This window comes from Grampus griseus (genome assembly GCF_964374135.1).
Source record: "Grampus griseus genome assembly, chromosome: 21".
NCBI lineage: Eukaryota > Metazoa > Chordata > Mammalia > Artiodactyla > Delphinidae > Grampus > Grampus griseus.
This window is the reverse complement of record NC_139015.1, coordinates 32,719,528-32,738,290: the sequence shown is the minus strand read 5'-3', so window position 1 is coordinate 32,738,290 and position 18,763 is coordinate 32,719,528. Positions and strand designations below refer to the sequence as shown.

The 18,763-nt window shown below is 52.8% G+C and overlaps 1 protein-coding gene across 2 annotated transcripts in view; it reads right to left on the bottom strand.

The window, feature by feature from the left end:
• Positions 1-1,880: 1,880 nt before the first annotated feature.
• IKBKB (inhibitor of nuclear factor kappa B kinase subunit beta) overlaps positions 1,881-18,763 on the bottom strand; it is a 47,371-nt gene continuing 30,488 nt past the window's right edge. The window contains exons 9-22 of one of the 2 annotated variants that reach the window (XM_082680498.1): positions 15,550-15,657; positions 14,265-14,394; positions 13,774-13,968; positions 13,031-13,145; positions 12,284-12,407; positions 11,619-11,770; positions 11,399-11,460; positions 10,289-10,398; positions 9,036-9,085; positions 8,851-8,950; positions 8,538-8,685; positions 6,573-6,700; positions 4,249-4,339; positions 1,881-3,188 (exon numbers count right to left, since the gene is read on the bottom strand). In XM_082680498.1, the coding sequence (XP_082536624.1) occupies positions 3,123-3,188; positions 4,249-4,339; positions 6,573-6,700; positions 8,538-8,685; positions 8,851-8,950; positions 9,036-9,085; positions 10,289-10,398; positions 11,399-11,460; positions 11,619-11,770; positions 12,284-12,407; positions 13,031-13,145; positions 13,774-13,968; positions 14,265-14,394; positions 15,550-15,657 (1,579 nt within the window). In that variant the 3' untranslated portion in view covers positions 1,881-3,122. Of the gene's footprint in view, positions 3,189-3,953; positions 4,340-6,572; positions 6,701-8,537; positions 8,686-8,850; positions 8,951-9,035; positions 9,086-10,288; positions 10,399-11,398; positions 11,461-11,618; positions 11,771-12,283; positions 12,408-13,030; positions 13,146-13,773; positions 13,969-14,264; positions 14,395-15,549; positions 15,658-18,763 lie in introns of those variants that run through there. The other variant, XM_082680497.1, reaches the window with a different exon arrangement.

The following is an 18,763-nucleotide window of genomic DNA, read 5'->3' as shown; positions in this document are numbered from 1 at the left end:
GAGAGAAGTCCAAGGGTGCAGCTGGACATCCTTTTGTTGAAGAGATTATTTGTGTGACTCACAGACCCACTCACTCATCTCAGCAGAAGCCAGGAATAGAAGTGGAGTTATCCAAGAAAGACCTGTGGATCTTTTGTTAACTGTGTGGACTCCCATGACATACACAGGAGACCCACAAGATTATTAAGAATGTTATATCAGCAGAAACAAGCTTGGTCTGAAAAGAACAGAGAGAGGATGGCATAAGTCTACTGGACTTCTAAAACTCAAGAGCCAGGAAATGGTTGACAGAGTTACCTGGTTGTAAACATGTGGTAGCTGTCAAGACAAAGGAGGAATGACTCTGAGGGCAGAGCCATGGGTGCAAAGGAAGAGACTGGAAGAGCAGTTACAGAGGCAGTGGGTGCAGAGGCAGAGGCCTATGAAGCTGCCCTTGGGTTCAGTGGACAGAGCCTCAAGTGACAGAAAATCATTCTCAGGACTTGGAACCTAATGGAATTTACCCTGGTAGATTTCAAACTTGCTTCGGGCTAGTGACTCCTTTATTCCTTCCAATTTCTCCCCTTTGGAATGGGAATGTCTATCTCGCCATTGTATTTTGGAAGCAGACAAATTGTCTTCTAGTTTCACAGGTCCACAGATGGAGGGATTTTGTCACAGGATGGATCATGCCCAGAGCCTGCCAAACCTGATGTAGATGATGAGATTCAAGACTTCTGAGCTGATGATATTTAGATTTTGGTCTTAGTGTTGATTCTGTAGTGGGTTGAGACTTTTCGGGATGGGGTGAATATATTTTGCATGTGACGAATGTGAATTCTGGGAGGCTAGATGGTGGACTGTAGTGGGTTCAATGGTGGCTCCCCAGGAAGAAATGTCCACATCCTAATCCCCAGAATCTATAAATATCGCCTTATATTGTAAAACATGAGATCAAATTAAGGGTCTTGATCAAATTATATGCCTCTTAGGCACTTATCTTGGATTATCCAGATCAGCCCTAAATTCAATCATGAGGGTTTTTTATGAAAGGTACACAGGGGAGATTTGACAGATATAAAAAGAGGTGGCAATGTGACCACAGGGGCAGAGATGCAGCCACCAAGTCAAGGATCTCCTGGACCCACCAGAAGCTGGAAGAAGCAAAAAACAGAATCTCCCCTAGGGACTTTGGAGGACTTGATCTCCGACTTTGGCCTCCAGACCTGTGAGAATAAATGTCTGTTCTAAGCCATATAGTTTGTGGTGACTTGTTACAGCAGACCTAGGAATCTAACAGAGTTGGAGAGCAGCTTGTTTGTTTGTGCCATTGGTCGGCATCTCCAGCCTCCGTCAGGGACACAGGAGGCAAGAGGAAAACCCAGGCAACTCACCACCACATGACAGCTCAGGGCCAAGGTCCCTAGCTGGTCTGCCTCCTTCTCACTGCCTTTTGGGGTCTTCTTATCTTTGTTTATAAATAATGTCCAAGGATCTCAGCTGTACTAGCTGGAGGAATAGGAAAAAAGTACAACTGCTCCATCTTTTGGAAGTGGAAGTCCTACCTCCAGAATTTTCGCTTTTTCAACCAACTAGCATATTCCAGTTACATCACTCATTTTAAACATTAGCTTTGGTAATGTCCTTCCTTGCTCAAAATTCTTCAGTGGCTCCCAACTGCCTATAAAATCAGCCCCTGACTCTCAACTCCACATTCATTCCCTCCCTAATCTGACCCCGTCCCAGCCTACCTTTCTGGTATAATGTCCCACTGTGTTCCTCACCAGTGTTTCCAAAATCACGCTTTATCAAACTCAGTTCTTTGGGATGTTAATCAATGTTACATGCACATGGGAGAAAAAAAAAGGCTCTACTGTCAAATGAGTTGGGTAAACAGTGGATTTAGGCAGATTTAAGCCAGTTTATTATTATAGATCTTTCAGATTCTTTAATAAACCAGTGCACAAGGTGAATCTCCAAGAGGCAGTTAAAGCATGAAGCGTTTCCCCAACTTCCCTGACACGGAACCCACTGTACCGCCTCCATGGAAGGCACTCTGTGAAACTCTTCTCGTCCCACTTTCTTCTCCAACCAGACTTGCCTGTTTGTTATCATATGAACTCACTTTGCTTTCCTGCTGTTATAGGAAGCAGCAACTTTTGTGAAACGTCCAAGAGGCCTTGCTGGTGCTCTGGCACTGTTTGATCAGGCACCACTCAATTTCATAAAACTTTCCATTAAAGCTGGACTTTGAGTTCAGAAGTCCCAACCAGAGGTATTATAAAAATAGACTGTGGGACTTGAATCATGTTACAAAATAGAGAATCTGTTTTTTAAATATAAATCCACTTAATAATACCGCTGGATGACACGAGGGATGGGAACTGCCCCGTCCACCCTGCCGCACCCAGGGGCAGGGGGTGTGGGCACAGGGGTCAGCAAGCTGGTGGTTGACAGACATCTTCCTCTTCTTTCCTTCTTCTCCATGGCAGCTTGCTCCTGGGGACTCTTTGAGACCCACAGGAAGGGAGACACTCTCCCCTCCTGGCACTAGCGACTCACTCTGGCTGGAGAGACTCTGGACGGGGAAAGCAGCACTCACCCAACCTGGCCCAAGGTCGCAGGCAGAAGGAAAACGTTAGCAGCCGTGAAGTCAGAAGAGGAGGGAGAACCGGGCTGGGCCGAATCCATGGTTTCAAGAGAAGCCGGATCCAGATGAAACCTTAGCTGTGAAGACAGGTGGATGAGGCCTCTGGAGATCAGGAGGGGTCAGGAGAGGACAGCTAGCACCAAGTGCCATTCATACTTCGTCCTAAAAGTCAGTCTGACGTATGGCTGGTGGTCTGTGGAGCCACTGTACTCGGAGCACTTCTCTCCGCGCAGAGGCAGTGGCTGCCGTGGCTCCACCTCCCCAGACGCCGCGCTCGGCATCCTCGTCTGCTGGGCCTCTGTGGCGGAGGACGTCCAGCATGCAGATAAGCTGCTGGCACTGCCACGGAGGGCTGCACCCTCAGTCCACGGTGATGGTCATGGCTGCTGGGGAAGCGAGATCTCCATCTGGGTGCCGAGGACACCGGACGCGACGCGGCGGGGCCCCGGGGGCCTCGGGCCAGGCAGCCTGGCAGGGTCAGGGCCGCCCACCATCAGGAGGCCCGCTCCAGGCTGTGCTTCTCCTCCTCCCCCGACTGCAACCAGCTCCAGTCTAGAGACTGAAAGTCAACGGGCACGTTAAAGACACCGTGGCCACCTAGACACTGCCTTCTTCGGGAGGCAACCAGCACAGTTTAGAGGGAAATTGAATTCCTCTCGTTAAGACAGTCTTGTTTCTGCAGGGTACCCCTGAGGTAGAGCTACGTCTGCAAAACCATGCCGGAGCTTTTCTTCAGATGGGCTTGGAGCCCTGAGATTCCGGGAAGGTGATTTAAGTATTATTACTGCAGCTCACAGCACTGACTCACGCTCACTGTGGGCAGCTGGTACCCTGGGCTAATCTCAGCTCTCGACCTCCAACCTCACCAGGTGAAATGGCCTGGTCACACTTCCTTTTCATCTGGCAGAAGTGCAAACGGGCAGTGAAAGGATCCAAGTATACACAGCTCGGAGGAGGAAGAACAGCAAGAAGAGACACAGAAAGCCCCAAACCAGAAAAGGACACTTGAATAAATAAGAAGTGGTTACAATGAGCAGTATCCCCTCTGATTCTTCCCCCAAATCAGAAGTTGCAGAGACGCCAGCATGTGACTGTATCGGCAGGAAAAGGCCAGAGAGCCAAGCGGATGATTAAGCGGATGATTTAGCGGATGATTTAGCATCCTCTCCGCAATTTCAGCTTTGTCTCAACGTACCTGCATCTGGACTCGTTTTTCTTTAGGTCAGCTTCCCTATAACTAGGACTGCTAAGCCCCGAGTCCCTGAGAGGCGGGGTGGTGATGGGCTCTTGCTTTGTTCCCGGAGCCCAGCACTGCACCCCACACACAGATGCCCGGCAATTGTACAGAAGGTGCAGCAGGGGAGAGGCCTTCTCACAGTGATGCTACCTTCTTCGTAAGCAGCGAGTGTAGCAAGGATGAAATGAGGTAATGCGCACTAAGTACCTGCACACGCTCAACAGGCATCAGCATTGTTATCGTGGGGAATAAGAAGCATGTACTAGAAAATCCTAAGTGTACCCTGCGATCGAGGAGCACGGCATCGCCTTTCGATCTGCTTTTTCTCGTTTGCTGTAGAAAGAAAGGGCGTGGGGCGGCGGGGCTTCCCACGGGCCATTACCCTTAAGCTCTGGTCCTGGTCCTTCATGGTGTCCTGTAGGGCGTTTTCCAGCTGGGTGCACAGAGTGTGTGCTTCAGCCACAAGGTCTTCGCTAAAAAGAAGATTGAATTATTAGAACGTGGTCAATGTTAACTTTTCAAAGGCGCTTACAAATACGCTAAAGAGCTTCTGGAAAGATTTTTAAAATTAAATAATTATTCTGAGGCTGAGTGTCTTAAAACACCATGTTATTGCCTAAGCGATTTCATCTGTCTACTTAAGTGCTGTTACAGAAGCTCGAATCCAGCTACGAGCATCACTGTTCACCATGTGAAAAAGCAGCGATCCGGCTTAATAACAAAGCTCTTTCTGACTTAACGAGATTCTCTCCAAATTGCCATAATCTGAAGATCTCTCCCAAACCACCTGTTTTCCACTTTTTGAAATGGACAAAAATATACACACCATGCAATGTCACCAGATGTCCCCAGCTTGCTGAGATCTGGGGGAAGCAAGTTCTGGGAACTGATTTGTTTACGGTGCTCTCTCCTTCTCTCTGATGAGAAATGCACGTGTCCCCCTGAGAACCCGCCACGGTAAGAAAGAGGAGAGCAGAGCGAGCCATCTGTCCTTTCTAACCTTGGCTCAAGGGCGTGGAGACACAGACAGCAGCCTGTGCCCCCGGGACGACTTCTCCAGAGCTTTGAGGATATCATGGAAAGAGAGTGACAAATCCAGGAGGAAGGGCCCTCGATCCCCTCCTCTCACCGTGAAGGGGGCACTGATGGAAGGAACAGAGCACAGCGCTGCCCAGACTCATCCATGGACTACTAACCAGGCTCCAGGCTCCGGGCCGGCCCCAGAGGCCCCGTGAGAGGCGCAGGACCTGGTTACCATCCTCAAGGAGCTAACAGTAAATTGGGGAGAGAATTAAGAATCCAAAACAGGGACTTCCCTGACAGTCCAGTGGTTAGGACTCTGCGCTTTCACTGCTGAGGACCCGGGTTCAATCCCTGGTCAGGGAACTAAGACCCCGCCAGCCAAACGGCAAAAAAAAAATAAAAAATTTTTAAAAATTAAAAATAAAAAATCCAAAACAGTAGAGGCTACAAACCCCCTAAGTACAGGAACAGGATTTTTAAAAACAGCTGTATTGAGATAAATTTACAAACCCTAAAGTTCACCCATTTAAGGTGCACAATTCCATAGCTCGAGTACATTTATGGAGCTGTGCAACCATCCTGGTGATCCAGTTTGGAATGTTTTCATCACCCAGAAAGAAACCTTGTACCTGTCAGTCACTCCCCATTCCTGCCCCGCCCCCTGCCCTCGGCAATCATTAATGTATTTTCCATTCTATAGATCTGCCCACAGGAACCGATTTTAACTGTCTCCAGTGCCTGGGGCCCAGCAAAGGGAAGGTGCTGAATAAATGTGAGACTGAACCAGAAACAAAAAAAACCCATAGGTGGTCCAGGAGGAGAAGGATCCCTGTGCTCGTGTGCCAGGGCCGTGGAGGAGGTGGGAGCAGAGGTAGGAAGGCTCCGGGGAAAGGCGTCAGCGGAGCCGAGGTTCTGGAACTTCAGGTTGCAGGAGGGTCAGCCAGGGCTGGTTAAACAGGACTGCTCCGCCCCACCCCGAGCTCCTGATCCCAAATCTGCATTTCTGGCAAGTACCCAGAACCCGCCAATGCTGCTGGTCTGGACCAGACTTTAAGACCCCTGACGGCAGAGCCAGGAATCTGCCCCGGAGCAGTGGGTCAGACTGCGGAGGTGGCTTGAAGGCCTGAGAAAGCTCAGGCGTGGACCCTGAGGCAGCAGGAAGCCATGGCTTTTCCCTAAATAACTTGAGGAATAACTCGATCTAAATGGTCTCCTGTGAAGGCTGATTTGACCAGAGGGGCCTGGAGGCAGCACTGGGGGGGAAGCAGGGAGGGAAAAGTTCGCTGGAAGGGCTCTGGGGCTCTGCTCCCAGCTCTGCAGCAGGGGTGCAGGTGATGAGTGGGGCAGGGAGAGGCCACGGGAGGGACCAATGACACGCGACTCAGGCGTGGCGGCCAGGGCACGCCCGCAGGGACCTGGTTCTACGAGCAGACCGCGACGGGTGGACTAGAGGACAGCAGGGACTGGCCAGCACTTCCAGGTTCCCATCCAGCAACGAGCAACGCGACCTCAGACAAGGAAACCTTAGTCAGCAAGCCAGGAGGAGCTCTGAGAGCAAAACACCACATCTGTCCCCACAGCGCCCGGCAAAGGGAACAAACATGGAGGAACACGCACAGAACCGCCGACGGGTGACCGACACACCCCTGACTCCTGCACTGGGCATGGCGAAGGGGGACGCACCTCCTCTTGACGGCCTCGGGTAAGCTGTCAGGGGCTGGGCAAGGCTGCGACAGCAGCTGGCTGGGGTGACTCAGGCGGGACGTGTTCATGCTGTCTGGGCTTCCGCTGACGGGACCTCGGACCTTGCTCTAGATGACAAAACCAGGAAGAGAGTCAGCAGTTTTGGAGCAAACAGATGTTTCAAATTTTGCATTCACACCAGGGTATTTTCTTTTTTTCAAGTTTTTTTTTTTTTCTATGTGGACCCTTCCTAAAGTCTATATTGAATTTGTTACAATATTGCTTCTGTTTTTTATGTTTTGGTGTTTTGGCTGAGAGGCACGTGGGATTTTAGCTCCCTGACCAGGGATCGAACCTGCACCCCCTGCATTGGAAGGTGAAGTCTTTAACTACTGGACTGCCGGGGAAGTCCCAGGCACCACACCAGGGTATTTTCTCGTGAGACAACTGGCCACGAGACACAGGCTCTTCCTGGAGAAATAGGTCAACATCGCTATTTGATGGTTTGCATTTCAGTTTAGAAACTGTTTCTGTATCTATAGGTGTGCTTTTTGGTAAAAGTTTCTAGGGGCTTCCCTGGTGGCGCAGTGGTTAAGAATCCGTCTGCCAATGCAGGGGATATGGGTTTGACCCCTGGTCCGGGAAGATCCCACATGCCACAGGGCAACTAAGCCCATGCGCCACAACTACTGAGCCTGCGCTCTAGAGCCCGCAAGCCACAACTACTGAGCTCACGTGCCACAACTACTGAAGCCTGTGCACCTAGAGCCTGTGCACCGCAACAAGGAGTAGCCCCTGCTTGCTGCAACTAGAGAAAGCCTGCGTGCAGCAACGAAGATCCAATGCAGCCAAAAATAAATAAACAAATAAATAAATCTATTAAAAAAACCAGATTCTAACTACAGAGAGATCTGAGGGCTCTATTTCATTAGTTGGGTCGCTTAACAAACTCCTACAAGGAAATTAGAAGGAAGGTGTGTTTACTCTTTCCAAGTAGAAGACAGACACACAAAGGTCCTAAGTGACTTTCTGTGACTCGCACCATCCGCGGGACAGAAGGAGACTAAGGTGTTCTGACGCCCCAGGCTGCAGTGGCCACTCCACCTTATGCAGCCGTGCTCCCCTGATCCGTGACCAAGTCGCTCTGCTGTCACCTCCTCAACTTCCCTGCAGCCCACACGACAGCGCGGTCTGTCCCACCAGCTCGCTTCCAAGACACAGCTTTTACCCGGCTCTTCTCCCTTCTCTGTCCTGGGCTCTCTTTTGTGCTGAGGGTTCTCTCTGAGCAACACTCAGTGGGATCACAGCTACGCTGAGACGGCGGGCACAGCAAGTGTGGGCTGAGTGCTGCATGGCACAGGCACAGCTCAGGACCCACCAGGCCACACGGGCACGTGCTGCTGGGGCTGCATGCAGATCTCCAGGAACCTGGGCATGTGATCTCGTCTGGAAAAAGGATCTTTGCAGGTGTAGCTAAGGAGCCTGTGATGAGATCACCCTGGACTATCTGGGTGGGACCTGAATCCAGCGACAAGTGTTTTTACAAGAGATACTCAGAAAAGAGACACAGAGAAGAGGGTCACGTGGAGACAGAGGCAGAGACTGGAGGGATGCTGCCACAAGGCAAGGAGCACCGAGAGCCACGGAAATGGAAGAAGAGGTGAGGAAGGAGGAGTGATTCTCCCCTCCAGCCTCCAGAGGGAGCCTGGCCCCGCGACACCCGGATGGCGGCCTTCTGGCCTCCAGGACCGTGAGAATAACTGTGATAATTTATCACAGCCGCCACCCGCACAATAACACAAGGACACAGGCGCCCACCCCGGCCCTCCGCACTCACACCAAGTCACGGAGCAGAGAAGTGGAAAGGGAGCGGCAGCAGCGGAGCGCTGGTGGTGGCCCTGCGGTCCCCACGCCGGGTGCGTGGGCTGGGGACGGCAGCACAGGGCCCCGCCGAGGGTCACTCACACAAGCAATCTTCAGGAGGTTCCAGAGCTCCTTCTGCCGCTTCTCCTGCAGCCGAACCACAGTCTTCTCGTCCTCGCTCATTAAGCTCACCACCTCCTCCACCTTGGGCAGCAGCTCCAGAGCCTTCTGCTTGCAGACCACAGTCTTGCTGTGAAGAACAAACATGACAAGCTCCAGCGGCACGTGGGTCGGAGGAGGCAGGACGCAGCCCCGGCAGTTAAGGCTCCGCTCGGCGCTGCAGGTGGAGGTCCCGGGGCTCAGGCGAGTGGGCGAGGCCTCGCACACAGCCCGCCGGAGGAAGGCGGCCCGATACCTGAGCTGCGTGTAGATCACTCGCACTTTCTTCTCGAAGCCTTGGATGGCCTGCAGGAGCAGCCGCACCATTTCCTGACTGTCGCCATCCGTTCGCTGGTCTGCAAAGAGGGACGGGGTCGCACGGTCCGCGGGGGGCTGGCCTGGTGCCCGGGTAGCGAGGGACCCGGGAGGTGGCCCACTCACCTCGGGGCTTCTCCCTCAGCCTCCGGTAAAGCTCCCGCGCCTGCTCTTCTCTGAAACACACGAGACAGCAGCTCTGTCAGCATCGAGCAGAGGTCAACAAGCTCACCTGAAGCGCCGAGGCCAACTCCTGCCGGCAGGACTACTCGTTTCTAGAAGCCAGACGGGCAGCACATCCCGACTGGAGCAAATGATCGTTCCTGGTGATGTTACAGGTGAAACCCATGACAAGGGAAGGCTCGCCTCATTACCAAAACTCAAACACCTCCAAGGTCTAGTGAGAATCTTCAGGACAGGAGTCTCCTCTGAATTCCCTGCCCACCCGGCTCCTGCCATCGGGACTCTGGGTGCAGTCTGTTGCTGGACCTGAGCCCGGAGAACGCGGCCCCCGAAAACTCAAGCCCAGGAGCAGGCACAGACACCCTCCCCGTGCCCCTAACACAGTGAGACGGGCTGACATTCTCAGGGGTGACTTGTGTTTGAAAACCAGAGGAGAATAAAGGGTTAAATGACTTGAGAAAACATGGACTACCAATAACTAAATTTCTGACGTTCGGCGCCTGGTCCTAGGAATCCCAGCAGAAGCGTCAGAGGACACGGCTGAGCCCCAAGGAGGCAGCTCCTGCGGGGCCCCGAGGCTCCCCTGCCCCTACTGTCCGCCCCCAGGGCTGCAGGTGGGGCTGCCCTGCCTAGGTACCCCCCTGCACCGCCCTCCCCCACTCCCGGAGCCAAGGCCAAGTTCCTGATCGAGACTCAAATGAAGTTTCCAGATCCCACCTTCTAAGACTTGCCAGCCTCCTCCCCTGTTCTGCTTTCTGCTCCTCGGGCCACAGCGAGTGAGGGTGGGCGGGGCGGCCCTGGCGTCTAATCTGATACTTTGGTCAAGCAAAGGCTCCTGGGACGGCAGCCTCCGTAGTTCACGAGCCACCGCTCGGGGCGTTATCTGAACTGGTCCCCATAGCTCTGAGGTCAGACATCGCTTCTCTATCCTGTGAGGCTCAGAGTGACGGAGGTGTGCCCGTGCTCATCTCTGCATGTGCTGAGATGACCCCCCAGGGGCCGAGCTCCAGGGGGAACGGGCCCACGGGGCTCCACCGGGACCACACTTGAACCATCCCGACACACACACTCATACCCACACACACAAAGAGAGACACACTCACACACAGACACATTCCCATACAGGCTCACTCTCACACAACACACACACATATACATACACACACGCACGCGCACGCGCGCACACACACACTCACAGGTCGTCCAGCGTCCCGCCCTGCTTCCAGCCCAGGGGGCTGCGCTGCAGGTCCACGATGTCCGTCTGTAGTGCCATCATCCGCTCCACCAGCTGCTTCACCTCGTTCTCCTGAAGGAAGAGCGGTGCTGAGGCCAAGGACGCAGCGAGAAACTCCTGAGACACGGGGTTCTCGGGGGAGCCCTCCGGCCTCACCACAGACCCTCAGCTGACCAGCCGGAAGGGACCCGGACTTGGAGCCCTGCAGTCGGATCTGGGGTCGGCCACCTGCCAGCTGTGTGGCCCTCGGGCAGGTTATCTGACCTTGCGCTGCAGTTTTCTCCACCGTAAACTAGGCTCTCAAAGGACTGCGTTAGGGTGAGAGGAGACAGAGCAGGTCGGGGCCTGGCCCCGTCCTGGCGTGGAGAAGTGGCCGGGGCACATTCTCTTCTCCAACTTCGTCGATTATCTCAGGGATTACACCCACGAGTGCCAAGACTGGGGGTGCGCTCATGTCCCTGTGGTTGAACAAGGTACTGCCGATGGACACCCACCTTTAAGGAGGCATATCGGTACTGATTTATAGAAAAAGATGTTAAGACACGGAGGTGAAACTCCCTGCCCAAGTTCACAGGGAAAATGGTGACAAAGTCCAGGAAAAAGCCTTGGAGACCACAGTCTTCCATTTGTATGAGGTCTGCCACGTCACACCCTGGCCTCATAATCAACACTTTTCAGTGGCATCTGATTTACACTGTCCTACGACTTGCCCCTTAGACCCTTTCTTTCCTGGGGATTTCTTGTCCCAAGGAGGTTAGGACAACCTCCGACGAGACAGCGTGCTGCTCCTTCATCCAAGGCCCCTTCTCGTGGAAAGAGGACAATTCACGTAGTAATCCTGACTCCAATCTGTGCAGCTCCCGGACCTGCCACGGCAGGGCCCCCTGCAGTGTCCCCCACCCCCTGCCTCTCCCCTTCTTTCCAGCAAGTCCTAGCTGAGGGCAGAGAGCTGGGAGAGGAAAATCTCATTTTCGACATACAAGCTCGACCGAGCGCGCAGTGAGAAAGGGGAGGACAGCAGTGAAGAGGCTCGCGCCCTTGGCCGGCCTGGGGACCCCAGGGTGCCTCCTACCCGTCCACAGAGCTCCACGGCCTGCTCCATCTCCCTCCAGGCCAGCAGCAGCTTGTCTGACGCTGAAAAAAAATGGAAGGAAAATAAAATTAAAGCAAAACGAAAACATCCCCAAACCCAAACAGAAAACAAGCGATTCAATGGCAAGGGGACAAAAGACATCTCGGAAAGAAGAAGAAAGGAACGGCCTCTCGAGACCCATCACAAACAGTATACTCACTGATCCCAAACTCTTTCTGCTCACTGTACTTCTCCAGGTCAATCTGGATGCTGGTTTTAAAGAAATCCAGCTTGGCCTTGAGCTGCTGAGACATAGAGGCCATGGAATTCTTCATCTTGGACAGGCAGCTGTTGTTCCGGAGCAGATTCATCCTGCAGGGACCCCGAGAAACAGAACCGTGGGGTGTCTCTGGCCTCCAAGTGCCAGTTCCCGGACAAGAGCAAACCCAGCTCAAACACGACGGCAGGCCCCCGCTGTAACTGGTATAACCGCAACAAGAGCAGCCACCTATAACCGTAACGACGATCTCCTGGCCCTCGGCAACGGGTGAGGTTCTGCTCCCAAACTGGAGTTAGGCCAAGTACCACACGAAGCGACCCAAATCAGCCACAGCCCGGGGAAAGAGTCAGCCCGGCCCGGCAGGACAGTCAGGGGAGGCTGGCCGACCCACGCCGCAGCAAGCCCTTCCGCGGCCCCAGCGCCGCCCGCTGACCACACTGGCCTGGTCGGGTCTGACGGAGCCTCCCTCCGTCCCACCCTTCCAGACCAGCGTTCCCCTGCTCGCTCTCCCAACGGCCACCCCTGGGCCCTCGCCTCTGCCACCGTCCTGCGGCCGGGCCACCGGGCAGCTCCGAGCAAGTGAAGGCGAACCACCGGGCACGTACATGGCGGCGCGCTGGCCCTGCTGCAGGCGGCCGCAGTCCTCCTTCAGGGCCTGGATGCTGTGCCAGACCTGACCCCACACCTTCCTCAGCTGGAAGAACGGGAGGCTCCTCTTGGGCTCTTGCACTGGCCAGAGACACACACGACCGTCAGGGAGCGGCGCCAGCGACGGCCCGCCTCCTGCCCGCGGAGCTCGCAGGCACACCTACACTGCGCCGTTATGCAATGCTCTGCTGCTACACAACCATGTTGGCTGCTGGGCCTGGTTACCGTCGCAGACATTTTTGTGCCCTGGTGGAGCACAGGCACGTCAAAAGTTACAGATGCACAGAACACCCCGGAAGGTAGACCCCAGGAGTCAGGCAGCAGTGGTTTCCCGGGGGAGCTGGGGAGACAGAGGCACTTACTGCCTACCGTACAGTCTTTTTGATTTTTTGGTATCGTGTGCACGTATCGATTATTAAAATATGAAGACGACTTCAAACATCAAGAAAATGGTCACGTGGCTGAATTTCAGCGGCCTGTCTGTCCTCTGTTTAAATGAGGTTGACATTAATTGAAGATGGATGTCCTTTCCTCTCTTCACCTGGGCTACTCCTCGCGGGTGCAAGTGAGGAAGGCTGCCTGACTGAGGGCCGGAGGGACTCATCTTCTCAGGGGCGACCCCTCCCTCAGTCCAGGGCTCTCCCTCCAGCCTCGTCCCAAGCACTGTAAGTAATTATCTTTTAAAAAGATCACGCTGTTCTTACGGATACAGCTGACGCTTTCAGGCTGGGGCCGTGGGGAGATCTGGGTCTCATAGGCGACCCTGTTGTTGTCAAAGAGGAAAACGAGATCCATGTCCAGGGTGCGGCCCTCGTTCAGCTGCAAAGGGACAAGAGCAAAATGAGGCCTCGTGGACCCAGCCCCTCCTTTTCTCAAGCAACAAGGGGGGAGTCTTCAGAGGGTCCCAACAGCACCGTCCTCAGAGAGCAGGTGCCGGGCGCCCACTGAGCCTTTCCTAGGGGCCGCGGCCTCTACTTCCCTTGGCTGTTCCTTTTACACTTATTCCCAAATGCAAACCTCATCTACAACTTACTCTGTTCTGTTTTATTCTCTGATTGTCTTTATCGTGCAACTTAGATGGTTTGCTTTACTGTCCAGTGCCTGTCTCTCCTGCATTAACTTTCCAGCTCTTTCTGTGCAACTGTCAGCACGGTTCTGCACACACGAGGTGTGTCAAACATGGTTTTGGTTGACTTGGAAACATGAAGCATCACTTTGGCAGCAACGGCAACAGAAAGGCACTCCCAGTGGCCTGGAAGGGACAGGCGAAGCGCGGGTGGCTCAGGTCTCCTATCAGGTTCACGGGATCTCGCATTCCAACCTCAAAACAGGCAGGCGCCTGCCCTGCGTGGTAACAGACTGCCTGGCACGATGGAGTGGGACGGGATGGGCGATCAGCTCTCCGGGGTCGGGTGGGGCTGGGGCGCCTGCAGGAGGCCGGTCTCACCTTGCCGTCGGAGGCGCACTGAGCGGCGGGCTTGTCGGGGGTCAAGGCCAGACCCGCTTCCTGCAGCAGCTCCTGGTCCTCCTCAGGGATGCCTGTGTCCTGCTGGATCCGGGCCTGCAAGCTAGGCAGACTCTCGTCCTCTGCCACGGGGTAGGTGTGAATGGTGCCCGTGACCATGTTCAAGACATGAACCAGCTGCAACGCAACCCAGGACAAACCACCTGACACTCCCGCTTGCTGGCCTGGATCCTCTGCTATTCCCCACACCTCCCAGCCTCCCAGAGGCCCGGCCTGGGGAGGAAGGCCAGCGCTGGGCCACACCAGGGGTCTTCCCACTCCTGTCCGTCCACAGCTACGACCTCGCGACCCACAACAGTCAGCAAGGGGTCCCATCATCCTCTCATGTGGAGATGCCCTCATGGGAGCCTGCGTTTGCCCACTGGTCGGGCAGCCGATGGCTCGCAGCCTTGGGCTAACTTGGCATAGCTCACCTTCAAGTTTAAGATGTCGTCCAGGGCCTTAAAGCAGCCATTGGGCCCGTAGACGGGGTCGGTGCCCCTCTGTCGGGGGTGCCACATCAGCATCAGCTGCAGCCACTTCTCCAGCCGCTGGGCCAGGACGCTGAGAAGAGGGGGCCGCGTGCGTGTGTGTGTGTGCGCGCGCGCGCGTGCGTATGGGCCCAGAGCCAGCCTCAGGGCCCCGCGTGGGAACTGAAAGGCACTCACACCTCACACGCACGTGACCATCACGCAGACGGGGCCAAAGTGATCCCTGAGGATGAACTAACCTGAGGAAGGACGAGCCTTTCCAACAAAACGACTCACTCAGGCACTCACCCCTCCCGGATCCGCGCCAACACCCTCACATCAGGGCGTCCTGGCAGATGGCTGTGGGAGAACCTCAGGAAGCTTCCTATGTGCTTCCCAGGCCCGCCCCACCTCAGGAGAACCGCCCACACAGTCCAGACCCCTCGCTGCCGATTCTTTGTCGGTCACCCCGGTGACCCCTCGGGGGGTCCACATGACAAAGTTCTCACTTCTCCCGGCCCGGCGGGGCCCTGCCGGCACCCTCAGAGGCCCTTGCCACGCCCCCAAGAAAGCCCTGCAGAGGCCAGCACCACTACAAGCTGCCTCTCCTGGGCCCACCCCCACCCCCCATCTTTCCCCATGCCTGTCCTGCACGTCTTTCCAGATTCTTCCAGAAAGTTCCAGCCCACCCAGTCATCCTGCGCAGCTAGTCCGCTCGGTACCTCTCTCCCCATCCTCCAAACACTCATGGTCACTGTGCTCCGTGCTCCTCAGCTGTGTGTGGCCGCCTGGCAGTTTTCCTCTGTACTAGCCCCCAATTCTGATAGGATTACCTGACTGCTAATATTCTGGCTCTAAGACCAGACGGCAGTGCCTGTTCAAACCGCAAAGGTTTGTTTGTTGACAGTAACACACGATTAGGCTGCAGGCAAAGAGAAATAACGCAATCCCCTGGCGGTCAAAGGCTTACAGCTGACCAGAAGGTAAACCCTCTGCAAAACCAAATGTCACACGAGGTAGAAGCTTCTTGGAGTGATGAAAGGTACAGGTTGCTGTGTGAATTCGGGAAGGAGAAGACTTCTAGATGGGGTCGGGGGGGAAGGCGTTCTAAGTTTAACACTGCGATAGACTATGCCAGGTGCCGGCCACAGCAGGATGTCCCGATGTCAGAGCTACCAGGACGTCGGCTCTGACATCCATTTCTAAAACAGGAAGGACACGACGCGGAGGGGAAGGCCTGGGGCCGTACCTGTTGAGGTTGCTCGGGTGGGGTAACGAGCTGGAGAACTTCACGGCTCCGTTCAGGTCCTCACTAACCACAATGTCCATCTCACTCTTCTGCCGGACTTTGGAGTGCCTGCGGACGCAGGGCCTGGTCTGTCACGCTGCTTGTGATGACCCTGCATCACCCAGCAGCCAACAGCCCCTCTACACCGGTAGCCTTCCACCTGACAACTGGACGGGATGCCCCCAGGTCACTAGTCAACCCCTTGGGATGCCGGCCAGTGCGTCTGCGTCCTGCTAGGATGCTTCTGCGAGAGTTTAAGGCCGTCAGTACTGCCCAGTGAGTGTCAATGACCTCCAGGCTTGTACTGCTGATGCCTGGCCTCACCTTGGCTCATCCTTATCTTTCTTCTACTTTTCATCAAACACAAAACTCTCACGTTTTGGTAGAGGATGAAATTAGGACGTGCACACCAAGATCACTGCATGAGGATCCTGTTCACGTGAAACCTGCACGCACCACACACTTCCCTCTTAATGCATGTGGCTAAGCGTTACTTCTGATGGTGAATGAACAGTTACATTTCCCAACTTAGAGACCCTTCTGATGTATCTGAAATAGTATTTGAAGGAAGCAAATTTTTAAACTGGTTTCAAATCTTCTCGGTGACAAGGGTGATGACGTAAGTCTGAATAATGCTTCACAGATAACCAAGCACTGACTGTGAACATGCCCTTCTCTGCCCGATGACCCCATGTGGTAGATGGTTTTCAGCCACCCATTCAGCGGTAAGGAAGTGAAGATCAGGTGACCTGCCCAAGGTCACACCACCGGGGCCTCAGATCCAAAGTCTGGTGCTCCTTCTACTCTGTCTAAATGTCTATATCCTTCCTTTTCAAAAACACGTAAGAAATTCAAATGCAAAATGCTTTAGCCCTGAAGCCTCACTGGCGAGGGGTGAACCGGACCATGTGGAGCACACGTAGCCTGGAAGAGCTGGGGTCCAGCTGGAACCTGCCTGCTCTACGTCAGGCTGTCATTACACACAATGGGATGGTCCTCTGACAGAAACTCGGTCTGTCAACGGGAAACCACAGATAAAGAAAAGGACACAGTAAGTGAAATGCTCACTGCTTAGGCCGGTCCTAAAATGTACTTCACAGTAGCTCAGTGACAGGATAATAAAGCTCAAATTGCATTTGTCCTGAAATTACTATCTACCTGCCATTTGAGATGAGAGTGAAATTGCTAAAGCTGCCTGAGGCATTACAAGGCAGACAAGACAGACACGTCTCACAGCTACTAGGTTTCAGAGATGTCCACCTGCAAGTGGTCACCCGGCCTCCCAGCTCCGTACAAGAGGCTGGCTCTGCAGACAAAAAACTTACTATGAAGATGCCAAGCCATTAGAGATAGCTTCAAATAGCATTTCTTCTTCTAGTTCTAATGGACTTTAACTCATCTTGTTATAAATAATGGAAACGCTCGACATTTGAACTGAAAAGAATGCAGTAATTCCTTGGTTAGTTAAAAACACTATAGATGTACAGAAATTTAAAGTTTTTGTCATGATGGTTACATGATAAGGTGTGACTCTAATGTAATGAGCTAATTCAACACTCCAGAACCCAGCTCAGGAGTGCTGCCTCTTCTAAAGTCAGTCCCCACAGGAGGGCACTCTCTGCCATGTCACCAGGCTCCTCAGGAGCTGGGACCATGCCTGGTTCATCTCTTCCAGTGTCTGGCATGTGAACGGTGACTGAACTGGACCGCGTCACACAAAACTACTCTTCTGGAATTGATTTCAAAGGCTACATCTTAGACTTATAAATAAACAATCTCATGATGTAAGTACCTGTCCTTTGAAAAAGTCAATGTTTTCGCTACTTTCAGAAAGATACTGAGAAACGTGACAACAGCCAGTGTGGACCCACAAAGGGGCAGCTTCGTACGTTCCTGGTGGAAACGTTATTTATACAAACTTTCTGTGGAGCAATTTGTTAGTGCACATGGAAGACCTTTAAAATGCGGATAATCTTTGATCTGTTGATCCCATTGCTAGGAATTTATCCCAGGGAAATAACTGCAGACATACAAGGATTTCCCTACAATGATGTTATTCTTGGTGTTATTTTAAGAAGTAAAAATTATAAACCACTGATTCTTCCAGTAATGGGGAACAGGTTAAACCAACTACAGTGGAACAGCAAACAGACGTGACAAAGAACACGGAAAAACAGAAAGCATTTTCGGTAGCAAGTTTGAGAGGCAGGTTCTATGAGAGTACGTAGGGTAACCTACTTTGTTTTTTAAATAAACACAGGCACAATGAAGAATCTGGAGACACAGAGATATGTTCACAGCAGTTGGAGGAAATTCTCAGTGTAAAAATCCTGGAAGAGCACGTACAGGGCAGTGTGCATATTACACTGTCACTGAGGTAAAATGGGGCGGCATACATAAATGAGTTAACAAACAGGTACATGCCCATTTGCTTGTACACGTACAAGACATCCTCAGAGGTGGACCCAAGATCAAAAGGACCAAATGCCTGTGGGGAGGAACCATGACTTTTCACTTTTATACTCTGAAGTTTGAACCACATGAACTTACCACTGCTCCAAAAAATAAAAACTGGAGATAAAAAAATAATGTTGAACAACAGTAGCATCATTTCAATTAGTGTGTGGTCTCTCAAGGAATCATTTTGAATGAATCCTAACTGATTTAGGGGGATGTTAGTTTTTAAATGATGCATTTCAGTAATGGTTAACTTTTATGTATGCAATGAACCACACGTTAGTATTATAATCAGAAAAGAAGTTTCAAAATACAGAGTAATTTTTAAAAACTTAATTGTATCCTTTGACTTTTTTTATTAGAAAATCTTTTTGGAAATGTATTCAGTTCACATTTTAAGCCACTTTTTGACGCTTTTAAAAACAGTAAAATTTGTCAACAATAAATTTTCATGTAAATACAGCTCATAATTTGTCATGTGAACATGCTATTTGTTTGTTTACCAATGCACAGTGTTTTCAGTGTAAGCGTACACTACACACACACTCTGTAAACACAATGACCTCCTGCCCTGCACAGAGCAGTCATTTACACAGTACTGGATTTAAAGCTGTTAAGGTTCAGAATCCAGGTTGACACTTAACAACCTTCCATCTTTCCAGGCTTTTGGAGCTCAGACTGCCCACGTGCCAGGTCTTAACGGGACTTCCTCTGGGTG